General features: G+C 55.5%; 1 protein-coding gene across 10 annotated transcripts in view; it reads left to right on the plus strand.

The window, feature by feature from the left end:
• The first annotated feature begins 203 nt into the window (after positions 1-203).
• Positions 204-16,358, plus strand: part of TSNARE1 (t-SNARE domain containing 1) — a 117,139-nt gene continuing 100,984 nt past the window's right edge. For 5 of the 10 annotated variants that reach the window (XM_067712748.1, XM_067712744.1, XM_067712745.1 and 2 more), the window contains exon 1: positions 204-371. In XM_067712748.1, coding sequence (XP_067568849.1) covers positions 288-371 — 84 coding nt within the window. In that variant the 5' untranslated portion in view covers positions 204-287. The remainder of the gene's footprint in view (positions 372-16,358) is intronic. The other 5 variants (XM_067712754.1, XM_067712751.1, XM_067712752.1 and 2 more) reach the window with 5 other exon arrangements.

Below are 16,358 nucleotides of genomic sequence, written 5' to 3' on the forward strand. Positions count from 1 at the left end.
CCCGGCAGGCCGGGACGGCGCGCCCTCGGTGGCCCTCGAGGGCCGCGGCCCTGGGTAGCCGCGGGGGGCTCCCGCCGGGCGCAGGCTTTCTGGCCCCCTCCGGCCGCCGTCCCAGGCCGTTTCCGCCGCCCGCGCGGGGCACTCTGGGACTTGTAGTCCCAGGGCTCACGCCGTCCTCAGCTCGTCCGCGGCTCGGCGGCCATTGGCTGGCGCGAGGCGTCGGGGCCGACGGGGCGGAAGGGGGGCGGCCTCGAGGCCCTCGCCGGCGCGAGAGAGGCCGTCACGTGATGTTTGGGTGCCGGCTCCGCCCCCCCGTACCGCCCCTCCCTCCGAGAAAGCACGGAACGCGCCCGGGAGCCACCGAAGCCCAGGTGAGACAGCGGCGTGCGGTGGTGCCGGGCCGGCGGGGGCGGGCTGGCGGGGGGAGGCTGGCTTGGCTGGGAGGGGGCGAGGCCGGAGGCGGGGGCGGCGGAGGCCGGGGCCGGGAGGGGCGCGCGGGGCCCGGGGTGGTCGGGGGCGGGGTGGGGCGGGGCCCGCGCGGCGGGAGGGCCTCCGGGAGGGGCGGGACCGCCATGGGAGGGGCGGGGCCGAGGGGCAGGGTCGTGGGAGGGGCAGGGTCTCGGGGGCGGAGCGCTCGCACCGAGGCCCGGGTGCACACCTGTTGGGCGCCAGGGACGCTGCTCATCACCAGCGAGCGGGAGGCAGCCCTTGAGGGAGAGCCGGACACGATGTGCCTCCTCTCCGCTCCTTTGTGCCTTTTCTCTACGTTTGGCTTAAAACGTGCCTCTGGGGCACGGAGGGTAGGGGCCCTCCCTCCCGTCCAGCTTCCAGGTGCCTCTGATCTGTGCTGCCCCCACGGAAGCCCTCCAGGGGCTTCCTGTTGGGAGACTCACGTTTCACTCCTCCTTTGCCCTCTGGGCTCTTTGTGCGCCGTCCAGTGTGGCGGCCACTAGCCAGCGCGGCGCAGGCATGGAACACTCCGGTCATGGCAGAAAATTCTTTGGGTCGAGCTGCTGGACTAGATGGGCCTGCTGCCATTGCAGCCACACCTGGCCTCTTCCTCACCCACCCTCTTCCTGCCCTTGTCTTAGTTCCTGGTGGGATGGCAGCTCACCATCTTTACGGCAGGTCACAGCCCACTTTGCTGACCGCCCTCTCCTACCAGTACCCTGGTTCAGGTCCTTTCTCTTTTCCTTCTCAGCACTTCATGTTTTGTCACTGTCGCTTGTTTGCTTGTTTTCCGCTTTATCTTGGGTCCCCAGGAGGCAGGGATTGGGACTGTTCCTCACTATAGCCCCAGGGTGGACAGTGTCAGGGTGAGGTCCAGGTGAAGTATGTCAGTATTGGAGGGCTTCAGCCTATTAAAATGGTACTTCTGAGTGGTCAGCCTCATATGTTGTAGGTCCTCGGTAGAAACCGGCGCAGCCTGCCCAGGACAGTGCAGGAGCCCAGTTGTGACTGCAGTAGCTGTGGGAGAGTGGCAGTCCGAGAAGGCTTCCTGGAGGAGGCGGAGCTTCCTGGGCCACCTGCACATTTCTCTCCTCCTTTGATTGCTCTGACTGTATCCAGGCTACCTTCTCCGGGCGCTCCTCTGCAGGGCCCTGAGGTGGGCACCTATACACGGGCACTGCCATCTAGGGGTTTGGGGGCTCATGGGCAGATAGGAGTCCTTAAGTCCCCTCCTGCAAGGTGAAGGTCGGGACCCTGTTCGGGACCCTGTTCCTGCCTACTGCTCCAGCCACACCTTCCACCCACTTGCTTCGTGTGCCCTGCCAGTGCACAAGCCCTTGTTTCCTGCACAGCCCATGTCTTTTCTCATGTCTGTGCCTTCCACTTGGAATGCCTTGTACTCCGGTTCTCTTTGGACGCTTTCCTGTCCCCTTCCTCTCCTGGGTCGGTTCACCCACGTTTATGACCACGGCTCACAGCACACAGCACCTTTCTGTGTTACTGAGAGTTTCGTTGCTCTGACTAGTGTTTGGACTAGTGTTTGGGAGAAGCAAACTGTTGGCCAAGGCTTAGATTTTTTTAATGCGCACAGGCATATCTGTGGCTGTTGGGTTTGTTTTGATTGTGTTATTTGCTACAAATGGAATTTAACCTGGGTGGCTCAGTCCAGCCGTCATTCTTTCTGTTCTTTGAATTGTGATCTGTGCCATGTCTGTAATGACGGACTTGCTGGGCTGTGAAGGTAGGCCGCCTCTCGGATTCCTCTGTTTTCTGCCAGAACGTTCAGCACCGCCTGGCTGCTAAGTGTTTGCTGGACCCCTGAATGGAGGAGTGGGTGACATGAGACTAAGTGAAGCGGGAATGAACAGCGGCAGACCCGAGGGAGGCAGGTGAGGTATGGATTTGGTGCTGGTCCCAGGAGGGCCAGCCTGTGCCGCGCTGAGAGTCACTTGAAGAGCAGCCGAGACAGGGCTGTGGGGAGCAGGGACCAGGGGTCTGACGTCTGGGGTCTGGGCCGGACCACACGAGGGGTCTGTGGCTAGAGGTGTGCGCCCCCTCCCAGCCCGCAGAGTCCAGGCTGTCGGCCCCTGGGCTCCGTATCGTGTGGCTGGGTCCACGATGGTGGTAGCAGCGCCGTGGACCTTTCCCTGGCGTGATTGCTGGCTGGGGAGAGCGGGGTCTTCCTGGGAACCGGCGCGGCAGGCTGCACACAGTCCCAGCAGCCCTGCGCTCCCGCCTCCAGGAGAGGGCAGCCCGCCCCGAGGTGGACGCAGGAGAGCAGACCAGGCAGTCGTGCTGACCCTGTGAGCCCCCATCTCGGAGCTCCCAGTCGATAAAGTTTTATTGTTTTCTTTACGTGGGTTGATGGAAGACTGTCTCATTTTCTGCCTCTTGATGTCCCCCATGGGAAGGATGGGGACCCAGCCCTGACTGCGTCAGCATCCTGGTACGAACAGTGAAATCCTGCGGACACAGCGTGGCTGAGTCTCAGCTGTGGGGTCCTGAGTCACGTTCCTCATTAGCACGTCCCCGCCCTCTGTCCTTTCTGATCCCGCAGCCACCGGGAGGTGGTGGCATCCGCGCCATCGCAGAGACACAGGCGCTGAAGCTCTGGGAGGGGCTGTGGAGTCAGGGGGTGCCCGGGAGGCTGGTGCAGCTGCTCCTCTTCTGAGCAGCCCTCCGGCTCCAGAGACTGCTCTCTGGCCTGCGTTTGAGGTGGGTTAGCGGGAACCCAGGAGAACTGGCCATCGTCAGCCTTTTGTATCATCATCGTGATAGTCAGCACCGTTTATGGACCTAGCACCTGCTAGGTTCCTCATATTCCTAAGATCAGCACACTTTCCGGGCTGAGTAACTTACACGGAGTCACAGGCGCGTAAGTGAGCGGCCAGGATTTGCCTCCAGCACTCTGGCTCCAGAGCCCGCCCAGCTCTGCTGCCCCGCCCGCCCAGCCTTCCTGCTCTGCTGCTTCCTGCGAGGACCAGATTGGAAGATGCCACCGCCCCAGAGGATGCCTTTTGAGTTGGAGAACGACTTTGGTAGTGGTGATGATTATACTAATAAAGACTTTATCCTGACTTTCCCTCCGTATTGAACTGATGTTCTAAAGGAGTGCCTGGCACGGGTCGAGGGCGTCAGGGAGTCCAGCTCTGGAAGTGTGGTATCTCTCGTCGGGGGCGGGGGGTCGCGGCTGGGCTGGAACTTGGAATTCTTGTTCCCAGTGTGGCCGGATGAAAGGGGGTTACAGTGAGCCCACCATTGGCCATGGCTCCTCTCTGGGACCTGTGGAAAGGAGTCAGGTCCTTAGGGCTTTGGGACCAGGTGCCATGCTCGGGCACCTGTCTGTCCACGTCTGTCCTACTGTTGCCCGAGCCAGACCCTGGATGTGGTCGCGGGGTCACAGGCTGCGCCTGCACCAACTAGGAAGCTGGATGTTAGGGGTGCGGGGTGGTGGGGAAGGAGGGCGGTGGGATGTTTTCTGGGGAAGACAGGGGGCAGGCACCCCGGGGGATGGCAGGGGCATCAGAGCTCTGTTCAGGGAGTCGGCGCCAGACAGAGCCGGCCAGGGGCAGCCCCCCCGCCTTCCGCCCCAGACACCGCTGGCTGGCTGCCCTCCACCGGGAGCCATGATCTGTTCCTGCCAAGTATTCGGAAAGGGACACAGTTTTACACCGGCAGCCCGGAATCAACCTCTCCCACGTGAACTCGGCACAGCAGCCCCCTTCCTGGGCCTGGCTGCCCTCTCAGCACAGGCTTTCGGTGGCGGTACCACCGAGGAGCTGGATCCCCGCCTCGGGTCTGCCCTCCTTCCCCGCTACGGCCTCGCCCACAGCCAGGGTGCTAATGAGCCTGGGCAGGTGGGAGATGGGCCTGGGCTTGGGAGGTGAGTCGGTTCTGTGTCTTCCGGGTCCAGGGTCCGGAAAGCCTTCAGTCGCAGGGCGGACGTCTGGCTGGTCCGCAGCCTCCAGCCTGGACCCCATAATCCCCTCTCAGTGTCCTGGCTCTTCTGGCCCGGGGGCCGCTCTGGCGTGTTTCCCCGGCTGACATGTCTTAGGGCGCCCATCTGCAGCATCAGGCCGCCTCCGCCCTCGGCCTTTGCAGCTCTCACGGTGTGACCTGAATGTCTCCCCAGCGTCTGGTCAACCTGCTGGGCCGATTTCTCGGCTGCCCAAGGCTGCCCTCTGGGATCAGCTTGGCTGCCCCTCTGGCTGGAATGGCCGGGCGCCAGCGCCCCAGGGGACGTCCTCCGACTGGTCAAGGCTCAGGTCTGTGCTGCCGTGTGGAAGCCTGGCCCGTCCTCGGGGGCCTGGCCCAGGGCAGGGGAGGGGCTACAGACTGATGGAAAGCCTTGCGTGGCTGCTTCCTCGTTTCCTTGTGGTCATTTGGTGTCGGGCTCCCCGTGTACTCTCCAGGGCCAGGACCCTGTCTGTCTCTGTGGCCCAGCACAGGAAGAGCGCACAGTAGGTGCTCGATAAATGCTCATGTAAGCACAAGCTAGCTATTGGAAAGGGGTATTTCTCAGCTCTTTCAGCTGGTTTCTGGGCATCTGCCGTGCCAGGGGCCACCTGCATCTAAGGTGGGCCAGCCGTGAGCAGGTGCTTCACATGTGTGTCCTGGCTCCTCGGAGCAGAAGGGAGGTGGCAGCTTGCAGAGGGTGGGTTGTAGCTTGCAGGGGGCGGAGCTGTGTGGGGATGAGTCTTCCAGGGCCCTGCAGGTGGGTGGCACGTGGAACATGCTGTAGGGACCCTGAGGAGCGGGGCTGCAGCTCCGAGTGGAGGATGTGGTGGTTTTGGTGCCACTGGTCAGAGCAGGGAAGCGGGGCAGTCATTTCCTCTTAGACCTCACGAGGTGATGCCTGTTTTCCCAAGGCCACGAAGTGCAGAGCGGGCTGGGCGTAGGACCTGGCGTGTCCAGCCCTAGAACCTGGGCTTTCCCACTCTGCCCCACAGCGTTACCGACCCAGGGTTGTGGAGAGCTGCTGGACCAGTGGCTTGAGGGGGTCCCCGGAACTGGAGGGGCTCTAGTCACCCCAGCTGGCAGCATCCTCTTCCTTTAGCCAGAGCAGCTCTGATCTCATCCATTTCACCTGGACCTTCTGAGGATGATTGTGTTTGAAGGAAGGATTCTGTAGCTGGGAAAAGCTCTAAAGCTGGTTCAGCCCTCATTCTACACCTGGGGAGGCAGGGGCCAGAGCCGCCTGCTGCTGTGGGGTGCAGCCTTGCCCTGCCTCTTCCGTCTGGCAGCGTGTGCCGCTGCCCACCTGCAGGAGGGGCTGGAGGCCCGTGGAGGGGGGCCCCACAGGCAGCAGGCGGGGTTCTGTCTTATGGGCCAGGAGGGCCAGGTGGGCAGGGGTGAAGTCAGGCAGCAGGTGCAGGCACGGATGTGATTGGATGGACAGAAGTCTTAATGGTGTAGGGTAGGTCTTGCTGCGGTAACAAGTATCCCCCAGGTGCCAGCAGCTGAAAACCACAGAGTCAGCTTTGTGCATTGGGAAGGACACCCTTCCTCGCCGGGCTTCCCCTTTTCCTTGAAGGATTGCCCTGTGCTCAGACAGAGGTTGAGCCCTGTGGGGTCACCTCCCTTGTGGCCCCCATGTCCCAGGAGGCAGGCACTTGGGAAGCAGATCAGGCTGGATATGTTCTCTGCTCCGGCCACTTGGTGACCTCGGGCATGGAGATGGACAGCCCAGTGTCTTTGGTTTTTGTTTTTTAATTATTAAACTTTATATTTGGAGACATTGTGTGCTCACATGTACAACGGTAAGAGCTGATTCTGAGCCTTCCTGTGCACCTTTACCCAGTTTCCCTAAAGGCAGCGTCTCACAGAGCTGTAGCACCGTGTCACAGCCAGGATGCCAGCAATGGGTGCAGTCAGAATGCAGGCTGTCGCTGTCACCTGGTTGCCCTTTTGTAGCCACACCCCCTCCCTGCTACCTTCACCCTCCTGAACTCCTGGGAAGCCCCAGTCTGTCCTCCTTTTTTCTTATGTCATTTCAAGAATGTTCTACAAATAGAATCATACAGTGTGTAGCCCTTGGGGACTGGCTCTTTTCATCTGGTGTGATTCCCCGGAGGTTTCTCAGGGTTGGCACATGTACCTGTAGTTTGTTTGTGTTGATCACTAAGTCCTGCTCCATGGTGTGAACGGAGCACGGTTTAACTGTTCCAGTGCTCTTGCACTTTTTGAATAGTGTGTATGGTTCAAAAGCAGAAACACATGAGGAAGCATCCAGTAGAAAGTTGAAAGTCTCCCCATCCCAGCCGGCCCGGTCCTTGTCTCCACATGTGACCCTGCTCTTGGTCTCTTATCTATCCTTCCAGATACGTAAGAATGCGATTATCTACCACATACAAATCTACACTTTGATATTTTTCCTTTTTCTGTCACAAGTCATGTTATAAATTTCTTCTCCACCTTGGTTTTAATTTTTTCCCCCACTAACCAAAACGTCCTGGAGGTCTTCCTATATTAGTACAGAGAGCTTCTCCTTTTCTCGTTGACAACTGCAGAATATTTCGAGTATGGGTATGTCAGAATCGATTTAATGTAGTCTTTTGTTGATAGAAATTTAGGTTATTTTCAGTCTTTGCCTATTACAGAATGAATGACCTCTTCGTATGTCATTTGATGCATGTATGTAGGATGTATGCTCTGAGTGCAGGTGCTGGGTCAGAAGACCCAGACTTTCCTCATGAGGACACACCCTGCCAGCCCCCCTCCAAAGGGGAGGCACTGGTCCACATACCCATGGAAAGCCGTCGGCGCCCGTCCCCCAGCTGCTCGCATGCTGGGTATGGTCAGGCTTCAGAGCGGGGACACATCTGCATTTCCTTTCTGATGGATGATGGTATCTTTTTATGTATCAAAGAGCCGTTTGTGTTTTAGTTGTGAGCTTTCTGTCCCTTGACATGGTCCATGTTTTAAAAACTGCGTTGTTGATTTTTCCCTGTAGATTATGGAGATGAGTTCTTTGAACGTCAGATGAGTGCAGGGCATTTGCTGCTGCCTTTTGTTGTCCTTTCGCGTAGTCAGATCCGTCAACTTTCACTTGTGGTGTTTGGATTTTGAGTCATAGTTAACGAGTGCTTCTTTTCTTCAAGTTTAAAAAGAAGTCCTGTGCTTTCTTCTCATTTTCGTTGATTTCCTTTTAAAGTTTTTATTCATTTGTCTTTTATCCTGGTGTGTGGTGTGAGGTACGAGTCTGACCTTAATTTTCTCCCAGATGGTCTACTAGTAGTCCTGTCCGAGTTATTAAAGAATCCGTTTCTTCCCCCACCGGCTTTAGGTTCTAGCTTAGTCATGCCCTAAACGGCCATCTGTATTTAAATTTTAAAATAATGTATTTATCCTGGTAACAGCCCTTCACGTGAGACCTTCCCCCTTCGCAGATTGAAGTGCACAGTACAGGACTGCGTGCACAGTGCAAGTACCGCATGCTGTCGACCAGGTGCGGCGTTGCCCACACGCGCTCTGGAGCCACATCATGTTGCTTCTGCGTGCTGATTAGCAGCTCTGCATGTCCCCTGCCCCAGCACCGGGCAGCCACCGTTCCACTCGGTAGTTCTTTGAACTGGACTATGTTATAGATCCCTCGTATAGGCGGAGTCATGCAGTGTCTGTACTTCTGTGACTGGCTTATTTCACTTTGCATAATGTCCTCAAGGTCCATCTGTGTTGTCACGCACTGCAGAATTTCCTTTTTAAAGGCTGAATGATATCCATCATATGGATATGCTGCGTCTCCTTTACCCATGCATCTGCAGACAGATGCTTCGGTTGTTTCCATATCTTGGCTGTTGTGAATAACACTGCAGTGAACATGGGGCACAGAGTACCTTGGAGATCCTGATTTTAATTCTTTAGAATAAATGCTCAGAAGCGGTACTGCTGGATCACGTGGTAGTTCTATTTTTAATTTTTGAGGAAGCTTCATACTGTTTTCCATAGCGACTGTGCCGTTTCGTGTTCCCACGGTCAGTGTACAGGGTTCCAGTTTCTCCACATCCTTGCCAGCACTTATTCTCTCTCTCTCTTTTCTTCTTTTTTTGATAATAGCCATTCTGACAGGTGTGAGGTGACATCTCATTGTGGTTTCGATTTGCATCTCTCTGATGATTACTTACGTTGAACATCTTTTCATGTGCCTCTTGGCCATTGGTATGTCTTTCTTGGAAACATGTCTATTCAGGTCCTTAGCCCGTTTTATAATTGGGTAATTTATTAGTTTTCTTAAGCTATTGAATTGTCGGAGTTCCTTATATGATTTGGAGATTAACCCCTTATGCGATGCACACAGTCGTATACTTAGCATGGCTCCTCTTAGCGATTTTACAGTTTTTTTGACGTTTCATGCTGCGAAAGTGACACACATTCAGTAGAAACCATGCTTCGAATTTTGAATTTTGGTCTTTTCCTGGACCAGCGATGTGGGGTGGATACTCTTGTGATGCTGGGCAGTGGCAGCCGCAGCTCCCCATCAGCCCCGAGGTCACGAGGGTGACCAGCCGGTGCCCAGACAGCTATTCTGTATTCAATTTCAGTACAGTGTTCAATCAGTCACATGAGATAGTCCACACTTTAGTGTAAAATAGGCTTTGTGCTAGATGGTTTTGCCCACTTGTAGGCTAATGTGCGTGTTCTGAGCACGTTTCAGGAAGGCCAGGCTAAGCTGTGACCTTCGGTAGGTTCAGTGTTTTAAATGCATTTTCGACTTACCTTCAGTTTACCGTGGGCTTATCAGGGTGCAGCCCCATTGTGAGGCGAGGAAGGTCTCCCGCTCCGTAGGTGCCTTTTCGCTCGATGACTACTTCCTTTGCTTTGCGGCAGCTTTGTAGTTTGATGTAGTCCCACTTAGCTGTTTCTTGTTTCTGTTACTTTGTGCTTTTGGCATCATACCCATGGAGTCACTGCCAAGCCCAGTGCTGTGAGCCTCTCCCCTGTGCTTTCCTCTAGGAGTTTTACAGTTTGGGTCTCGTGTTTTAAGTCCTTAATTGATTTTGAGTTGACTTGTGTGCGTGGTGTAATATAGGGTCCAAGTTCATTCTCTTGCAGGTTCAGCTTCAGTTTCCTGGCATCATTTGTCACGGAGACTGTCCTCTCCCCGCTCTGTGTTCTTGGCACCCTTGGCAGATCCAGTGACTGTGTGTCGATTTCCTTCTGGGCTCCCTATTCTGTGCCATTGGTCTGTGTGCTCGTCTTATGCCAGTAGCATACTGTTTCAGTGACTGTCACTTTGTAGTATATGTTGAAATCACGATGGGTGATGCGTCCAACTTTATTGTTCTTTCTCAAGATTGATTACGTTTGTTTGCCTTAAGCTGTTCCACTGTCCATGTGTACAGTTGTAACCTCTATTTTAATTTTTTTTTTTTTTTTGCCGTACGCGGGCCTCTCACTGTTGTGGCCTCTCCCGTTGCGGAGCACAGGCTCCGGACGCGCAGGCTCAGCGGCCATGGCTCACGGGCCCAGCAGCTCCGTGGCATGTGGGATCTTCCCGGACCGGGGCACGAACCTGTGTCCCCTGCATCGGCAGGCGGACTCTCAACCACTGTGCCACCAGGGAAGCCCATCTATTTTAATTTTTAAGGCCTTATACTGTGTTTCGGTATATCAAAGAACTCATTGCTCTTTGGTCATGATTTTTTTGCCTATTCTAGATTATCTTTACATATGAACTTTGAATTAGCTTGTCTATTCTTTACTCAGTCCCCACCACCAAACACATACATACACACACTCGCATCCCTAAAACCTGGTTGGTTTTGGGTTGGAATTATGTTACATGTACAAACTAACTTAGGGAGAGCGACATCTTTATGACATTGAATCTTCCTTCTTAAGAATGTGCTGTAGGGCTTCCCTGGTGGCTCAGTGGTTAAGAATCTGCCTGCCAATGAAGGGGACACGGGTTCGAGCCCTGGTCGGGGAAGATCCCACATGCTGTGGAGCAACTAAGCCCGTGTGCCACAATTACTGAGCCTGCACTCTAGAGCCCGTGAGCCACAACTGCTGAGCCCACGTGCCACAACTACTGAAGCCCATGTGCCTAGAGCCCGTGCTCTGCAACAAGAGAAGCCACTGCAGTGAGAAGCCTGCACACCGCAGTGAAGAGTAGCCCCCGCTCACCGCAACTAGAGAAAGCCTGCTCACAGCAACGAAGACCCAATGCAGCCAAAAATAAATAAATAAATAAGTAAAAAAAAATATTAAAAAAAAAAAAAAGAATGTGCTGTACTTTCCCAATTGCTTAGGTCTCTTTTTCTGTAATGTTTTCAAGTTTATTTGCAGGAATTTTATCCTTTTAAATGTGATGGTTAGGAGTCTTTTCTTCTGTGTTATCCTGTGTTTGTATACACATGTATGAATACTCTTGATTTCTTCATATGAGTTTGCCCCATGCTACCTTGCTGAATTCTGTGTTTTTAATTGGGTTGGCCAAAATGTTCATTCGGGATTTTCTGTAAGATGTTACGAAAACCCGAACAAACGTTTTGGCCAACCCAATAGTTAATTACCTTGAGTTCTCCAGGTATCCGATCGTAGCAGCGGCAAATAGTGATATTTAACCTTCCCCTTTCCAGTTTTTATATGCCAGGTTCCTTCTGTTACGTAACTGCGTGGACTCATGCTTCAGTGTCTCCGAGGAGCTGGCGGAGGCCACCTCTCTTGAGCGCCCCTGGTGTTTCCCCGTGGGGCAGATGTGGATTTGGAATGAGATACATGCCTTCCACGTGTCAAGGAAGAGCCTGTCCTGCCCATTTTACTGAGGGTCTCATTTATAAAAATCAAGAACTATTGTCGAATTTTGTCAGTTTCTTAAAAAAAAAAATCATCTATGGGATGATCATGTGACTTTTCTCCTTAGGTATAGTAATCTGATGAATCACACTAATGGGAGTTGCTAACAGCGAGACATTCTTGAGTTCCTAGAATGCCCTTCACTTGGTCTGATGTGGGATTCCTGTAAGGTGCTGCTGGATACTTTGTGCTGTTTAATTTAGCATCTGTATTGCTCTTCATAAGTAGGCTTGGTCTGTCATTTCGTTTTTGGCGTGTGTGCACTTTCTTCTAGGTTTGGATATCGGGTCGCATCTGCTTCATAAAAATAACGTTTTCTTTCTGACGCATTTCTAGAGTGGTTTAATAGCGTTGAAATACCTGGTCTTTAAAGTGTTGGTAGACTTTGGGAAACTGCTGAGACCCGGTGCTCTTCTGTTAGTTTTGTTTTTGTTTTGAGCAAGGAAATCCTGTAAACTTTTTCTTTCTTTTTTGGGGGTCAGTTTTAGAAATTATATTTTCCTAGAAAATTGTCAGTTTCGCCCAGGTTGTCAGATTTATTCACAGACTTGAGTGTAATTATCTCTCACTCTTCTCTTAATTTTCTTGGTTTCTGTGATTATTTCCATCTTATTTGTTCCTGTTTTTTCTTGGTTGGATTGGCTAGTTGTTTCCGTTTTATGGTTTTTCTTTTTCTTCAAAGAGCCACCTTTTGGGTATTTTAAAAAATTCATTGTCCTTTTTTTTCCTGCTTCTTAATGCATCCCTTTTTGCTTATAGTTAAGAATTCCATTTGCTTTGTCTCAGTTTATCTTATCATCCTTTTCCCTAGATGTTCAGATGCTTGATTAACTTGTTTCTGTTCTTTTCAAAAAAGTGTTTAATGTTTAAAGGCCGTTCCTTCAGTTCTGATAGTATGTGTTTTCCTTATCAGTGCTGTCTGGAAATGCTATAATTTTGGTTTGTAGTCTCTTTTTTGGTCCAAGAGCTGTTGAGGAGCAAGTCTGAAAAGCATCTTTTGATTTCTTCGTTTTGTTGTTATTCTGATTTTAATTGCATTTTTTTTTTTCTTTTGCGGTACGCGGGCCTCTCGCTGTTGTGGCCTCTCCCGTTGCAGAGCACAGGCTCCGGACACGCAGGCTCAGCGGCCATGGCTCACGGGCCCAGCCGCTCCGCGGCACGTGGGATCCTCCCGGACTGGGGCACGAACCCGCGTCCCCTGCATCGGCAGGCAGACTCTCAACCACTGCGCCACCAGGGAAGCCCTTAATTGCATGTTGATCAGAGAATGTTGACTATTCTCTTTCGAACTTTTTGGGTTTTATGTGGTTTTTCTTGTGGTTCTAACACGGAGTCAGTTTTCACCATTGTTCCACAGGCACTTGAAAAGGAGATCTGTTCTCTCTTTTGGGTGAACAGCAGTTGACGTGTGTGTCAGTCAGTTTCACCACCTGATCGTGTCGTGGGTCACATAGGTAATAGTTTTTGTCTGCCTGCTCTGTCGTGGACTGAGAGAAGGGAATTGCAGTCCTGCCGTAGGTCTGTTTCTGCCCCTTCCTCCTGTGTCTCCTGTGACTGCTGGCGGCTGTGGTACAACTATCGTTTTTATTCGGAATTGCGTCCTTTGTTTCGTCTCCACGCGGCCTGACTTCGGGATCATGGTGCGCTGCCCTCCCTCTTGGTTTGCCTGGCGCGCCTTCTCCATCCTTCTGCCCGTCACCTCTTGCGTTCCTTCGTGGGTGTCTGTCTGTTCCATAAGCATGAGGTTGGATTTGCTTTGTGATCCAATCTGAGAATCTTTTTTTCTTTGACTAGAGAAGTTAAACTCAGTGCCGTTAATTGACGGCCAGCCGGCTGTGTCTGGGCCCATTGTTCTCAGCACCGCGGACAGCTCCTAGGGCGGGGCCTCCATCCGTGCAGCCCATCCTGCCAACGGACACCTCCTCCCTGCAGGCTTGGGGCAGGGCTGGAGGCCCAGGGCTGCCCTCGGGTCTGAGCCACTGGCCTGCCCTGGCATCAATACCAGCGGGTTGGTGGGCAGTCGGGGGAGGGGCTGCAGGGTGTTACTGTGGGTTTGGGGCTGAGGGCAAGCTCTCCTTTCCCCAGGGGCCCCTCCAGCTGGGTCTGCACTTTCAGGTCCCGGGGCAAAGAGCGTGGGCTTTGGGGGTCCAGCCCACGCCTCCTGCCTGTCACTCTGAGCAGTGACACTTGTGGCTTACCTCTGCCATCTGTAGAAAGGGGGACCCCGCGTCTTCCTGCCGCCACCCCGTCTCCTGCAGGAGGGGTCTTGCCCTCCTCATTAAAGCGGCAGACAACAAGCTGTCCAGCAGCCCCTGCCTCTTTGGCCTCACGTCATGCTGTCCTCTGCGAGGGAGGAGGTGGCGATGACCTGGGGGGTGACAGTGGGGCCAGTGGCTCATAGGAGGGCAGGGCTGCTGCTGAGGGTTGGCCTGGCGATGCTGCCACTGGGGGGGTGGTACCGAGGGGTGGGGATGGCAGTGGAGGTTTTCCGGTGGCCAGGGTGGTGTGGTGACACTGTCCGGTCACGCTGCACCTGGTGGGGTGGTGTGATGTGGTGGTGAGACTGGGATGCAGCTGCACCCTGGACACTCAGGTGGTGACGGTGGCTCAGAAGAAGGCCCAGATCTCAGCGCACTGGGCCCCCTGTCTCCCCGCTCCCTCTGCACGGGGCTTCCCCACAGGGCCCCCAGTGTTCGGCACGGGCTGCCCTCCGTAGCGGTAGTCAGTATGCGCCTGTCTCTGCCTGGGTGAGGGTGAGGGTGGGCGAGGCAGGGAGAAGGAGCTCTGGGTGTGGGGGTCATGAAGCCTGTGCCCTTAGGATTGAGGTTTCAGGTTTGTGCCCACCCCCTTTCCCCGCGACCGCTGGGCTCAGCAGCGCCCTCAGCCAGCCTGTTCTTAGGACGTGGCAGGTGTGTGGCAGCCCCTTCGCCCTGTGGCTCCCCACGAAGGGCCGGGGGAGAGTCCTGGGGCTTCTGCTGTCTCGTCGGATGACCGTGGCCGTGCTTGCCTCGCTGGCCCCTGTTGGGAGAGCTGGACTGTGAGCCCGGTGTGGCCTGAGCTGCGGCCTGCTGCTGCCGCCGCTCTGGCGGGGCCGTGGCCATGTGGGGTGGGGACAGCACTGGCTTTGCCCAGAGACAGACCTGGGTCTGGTTCCCACCTTGGCCTCGGATCAGCTGGGCTTCCTGGGCAAGTTCCTCACCTCTCTGAGCCTCAGTTTCCTGTCCATGGAGTGTGACAACGAAGGTTCCTTCCCCACAGTTAAGTGGTGACCACGGGCTGTGAGTCCAGGGCCCGCTGGGTAGCCTGTCCCTGGAGAGCCGGGCTGCCTGCTGAAGTGGGCTGGCTTCCCGCGTGCGTGGGCCGCGCCCGGGAGGACGGGCCCTCCAGCTCCGGCTTCAGGCCGTGATCCTTCTCCACCCCACGGCCCGGGGAGTCTTGGGGTCTGAAGGGGAGCGTGGGTCCTGGCCGTGCGCAGCTGTGCTGTGGGCCCCGCCCTCGTGACTCAGGCACAGTCTTCTTGCTCCTTGGCTGCCACCATCCTGGGAGAGGGCCTGGCTGACGGGCAGGCAGCAGGGCGGTGGGCAGAGCTAGGCCCTGAAGCCGGGCCTCCCGTGGCCTTTTCGGGGAGGGGCGTGGGGGTGGGGGAGGGGTGGTGTGGCAGGTGGGATGGGAGAAGGGCATGAGTGGCTGGCATCCCAACCACCCTTTGGTGCTGTCAGCAATCCTGCTTCTCCGTGGCCATTCTGGGCATCATTCTCGGGGTGCCTGGGGCGCCTGGCTGGCGCTCTGTTTGACGAGGAGTCCAAGTTGCTATAGCAACACTCCACCGCATGCCACTGCAGCCCCTGGCCCCTCCTCTGCCTTTGCGCACACAGGCACCCGTGCGAGGGGCCCTTGGGGTCTGGCCCAGGTGCGTGTGTGGGGAGAGGCGGCCCGAGCCAGGCTCTGTGCCTCAGGGTCCCCTGTTGGGGTGGTGGCGCATGGCTAGCACACGGATGGAGCGCCGAACACGCCTGGTGCTTTTGAAGCGCTTACGTGTCTTAACTCATTGACTCCTCAGCCACTGGAGAAGTGGGTCTGTGGCAGCTGTCTCCTTGTTGCCGGTGCAGGGAGGCAGGAGGCTGCATTCTCATCCATGGTCTCTTAGCTGGGAGGTGAGGGGCCAGGGTATCCCAGGGTGCGGGCTGGTGTGTGGCCAGGGTCAGGGGTCACCATGTGCCCTGGCCCGACCCAACTGCGACCGAATCAGGGGTCAGGCTGGATCCCTCCTGGGCTAGGCTCTGGCCGGGGATGAAGTCTCCTCAGTGGACTGGTTGGGTCTTCAGCCTTCACCAAGCTGCATAAGTTAACAGAATGATCCTAAACCAAATGGGGTGTGTCCACTTGCCGAGGCTGGCCGGGCAGGACGTGGATGCGTCGGTCACTCCCGGCCGTGTGCTCTGCGGGTGTGGGCTGTCTCAGATGGTTTCCCCGGGCAGCTCCCAGGGCACCAGGTGGCCCGTGTGGGTTGTTGGCGTGCCGTGGGTCCATCAGCCAGCAAACTACCTGAGGACCTGCTGTGCACTGGTCCACCCCGGGGACCATGGCCAAAATGCAGCCCTGGCCTGGTGGAGTGCCACCGCTGGCCTGTGCGTCCAGCCCATCAGCGCTAGCATGTTTGCTTGCTGGGTTAAGTGACCACGTGTATTTTTCCTGATTGTAAAAGTGACGTGTATGCCTGGCTAAGAGCTTCGGGGGCCCCTGGCTCACACCCCGAGCACGCCCTGGGTCCCGAGTGCAGCGTATCTGCCCGCAGCCTCCGGTGACCCGCCACCAGCCACCGCGCTCTGAGCAGCTTGGTAATCGCCATGGGATGTGATTCACACACCGTACAGCTCACCCGTTACCAGAGTACAGTTTAGTGATTTTTAACCCATTTGCAATGTTGTGCAACCATTACCAAGGTCTAATTCCAGAACTTTTCCACACCTGCACAGGAACCCCGTACCCATGGCGGTCACTCCCCATTCCCACTTCTGATTCCCCCTGGCAGCCCGGGCCACGTCCTGTCTCTGTGGATTTGTGTGTTCTGACGTCTCACGTGGACGGGGTCTGGCACCGCGTGTTCCTCT

The sequence above is a fragment of the Pseudorca crassidens genome, chromosome 17 (genome assembly GCF_039906515.1).
Source record: "Pseudorca crassidens isolate mPseCra1 chromosome 17, mPseCra1.hap1, whole genome shotgun sequence".
NCBI classification, from domain to species: Eukaryota; Metazoa; Chordata; class Mammalia; order Artiodactyla; family Delphinidae; genus Pseudorca; species Pseudorca crassidens.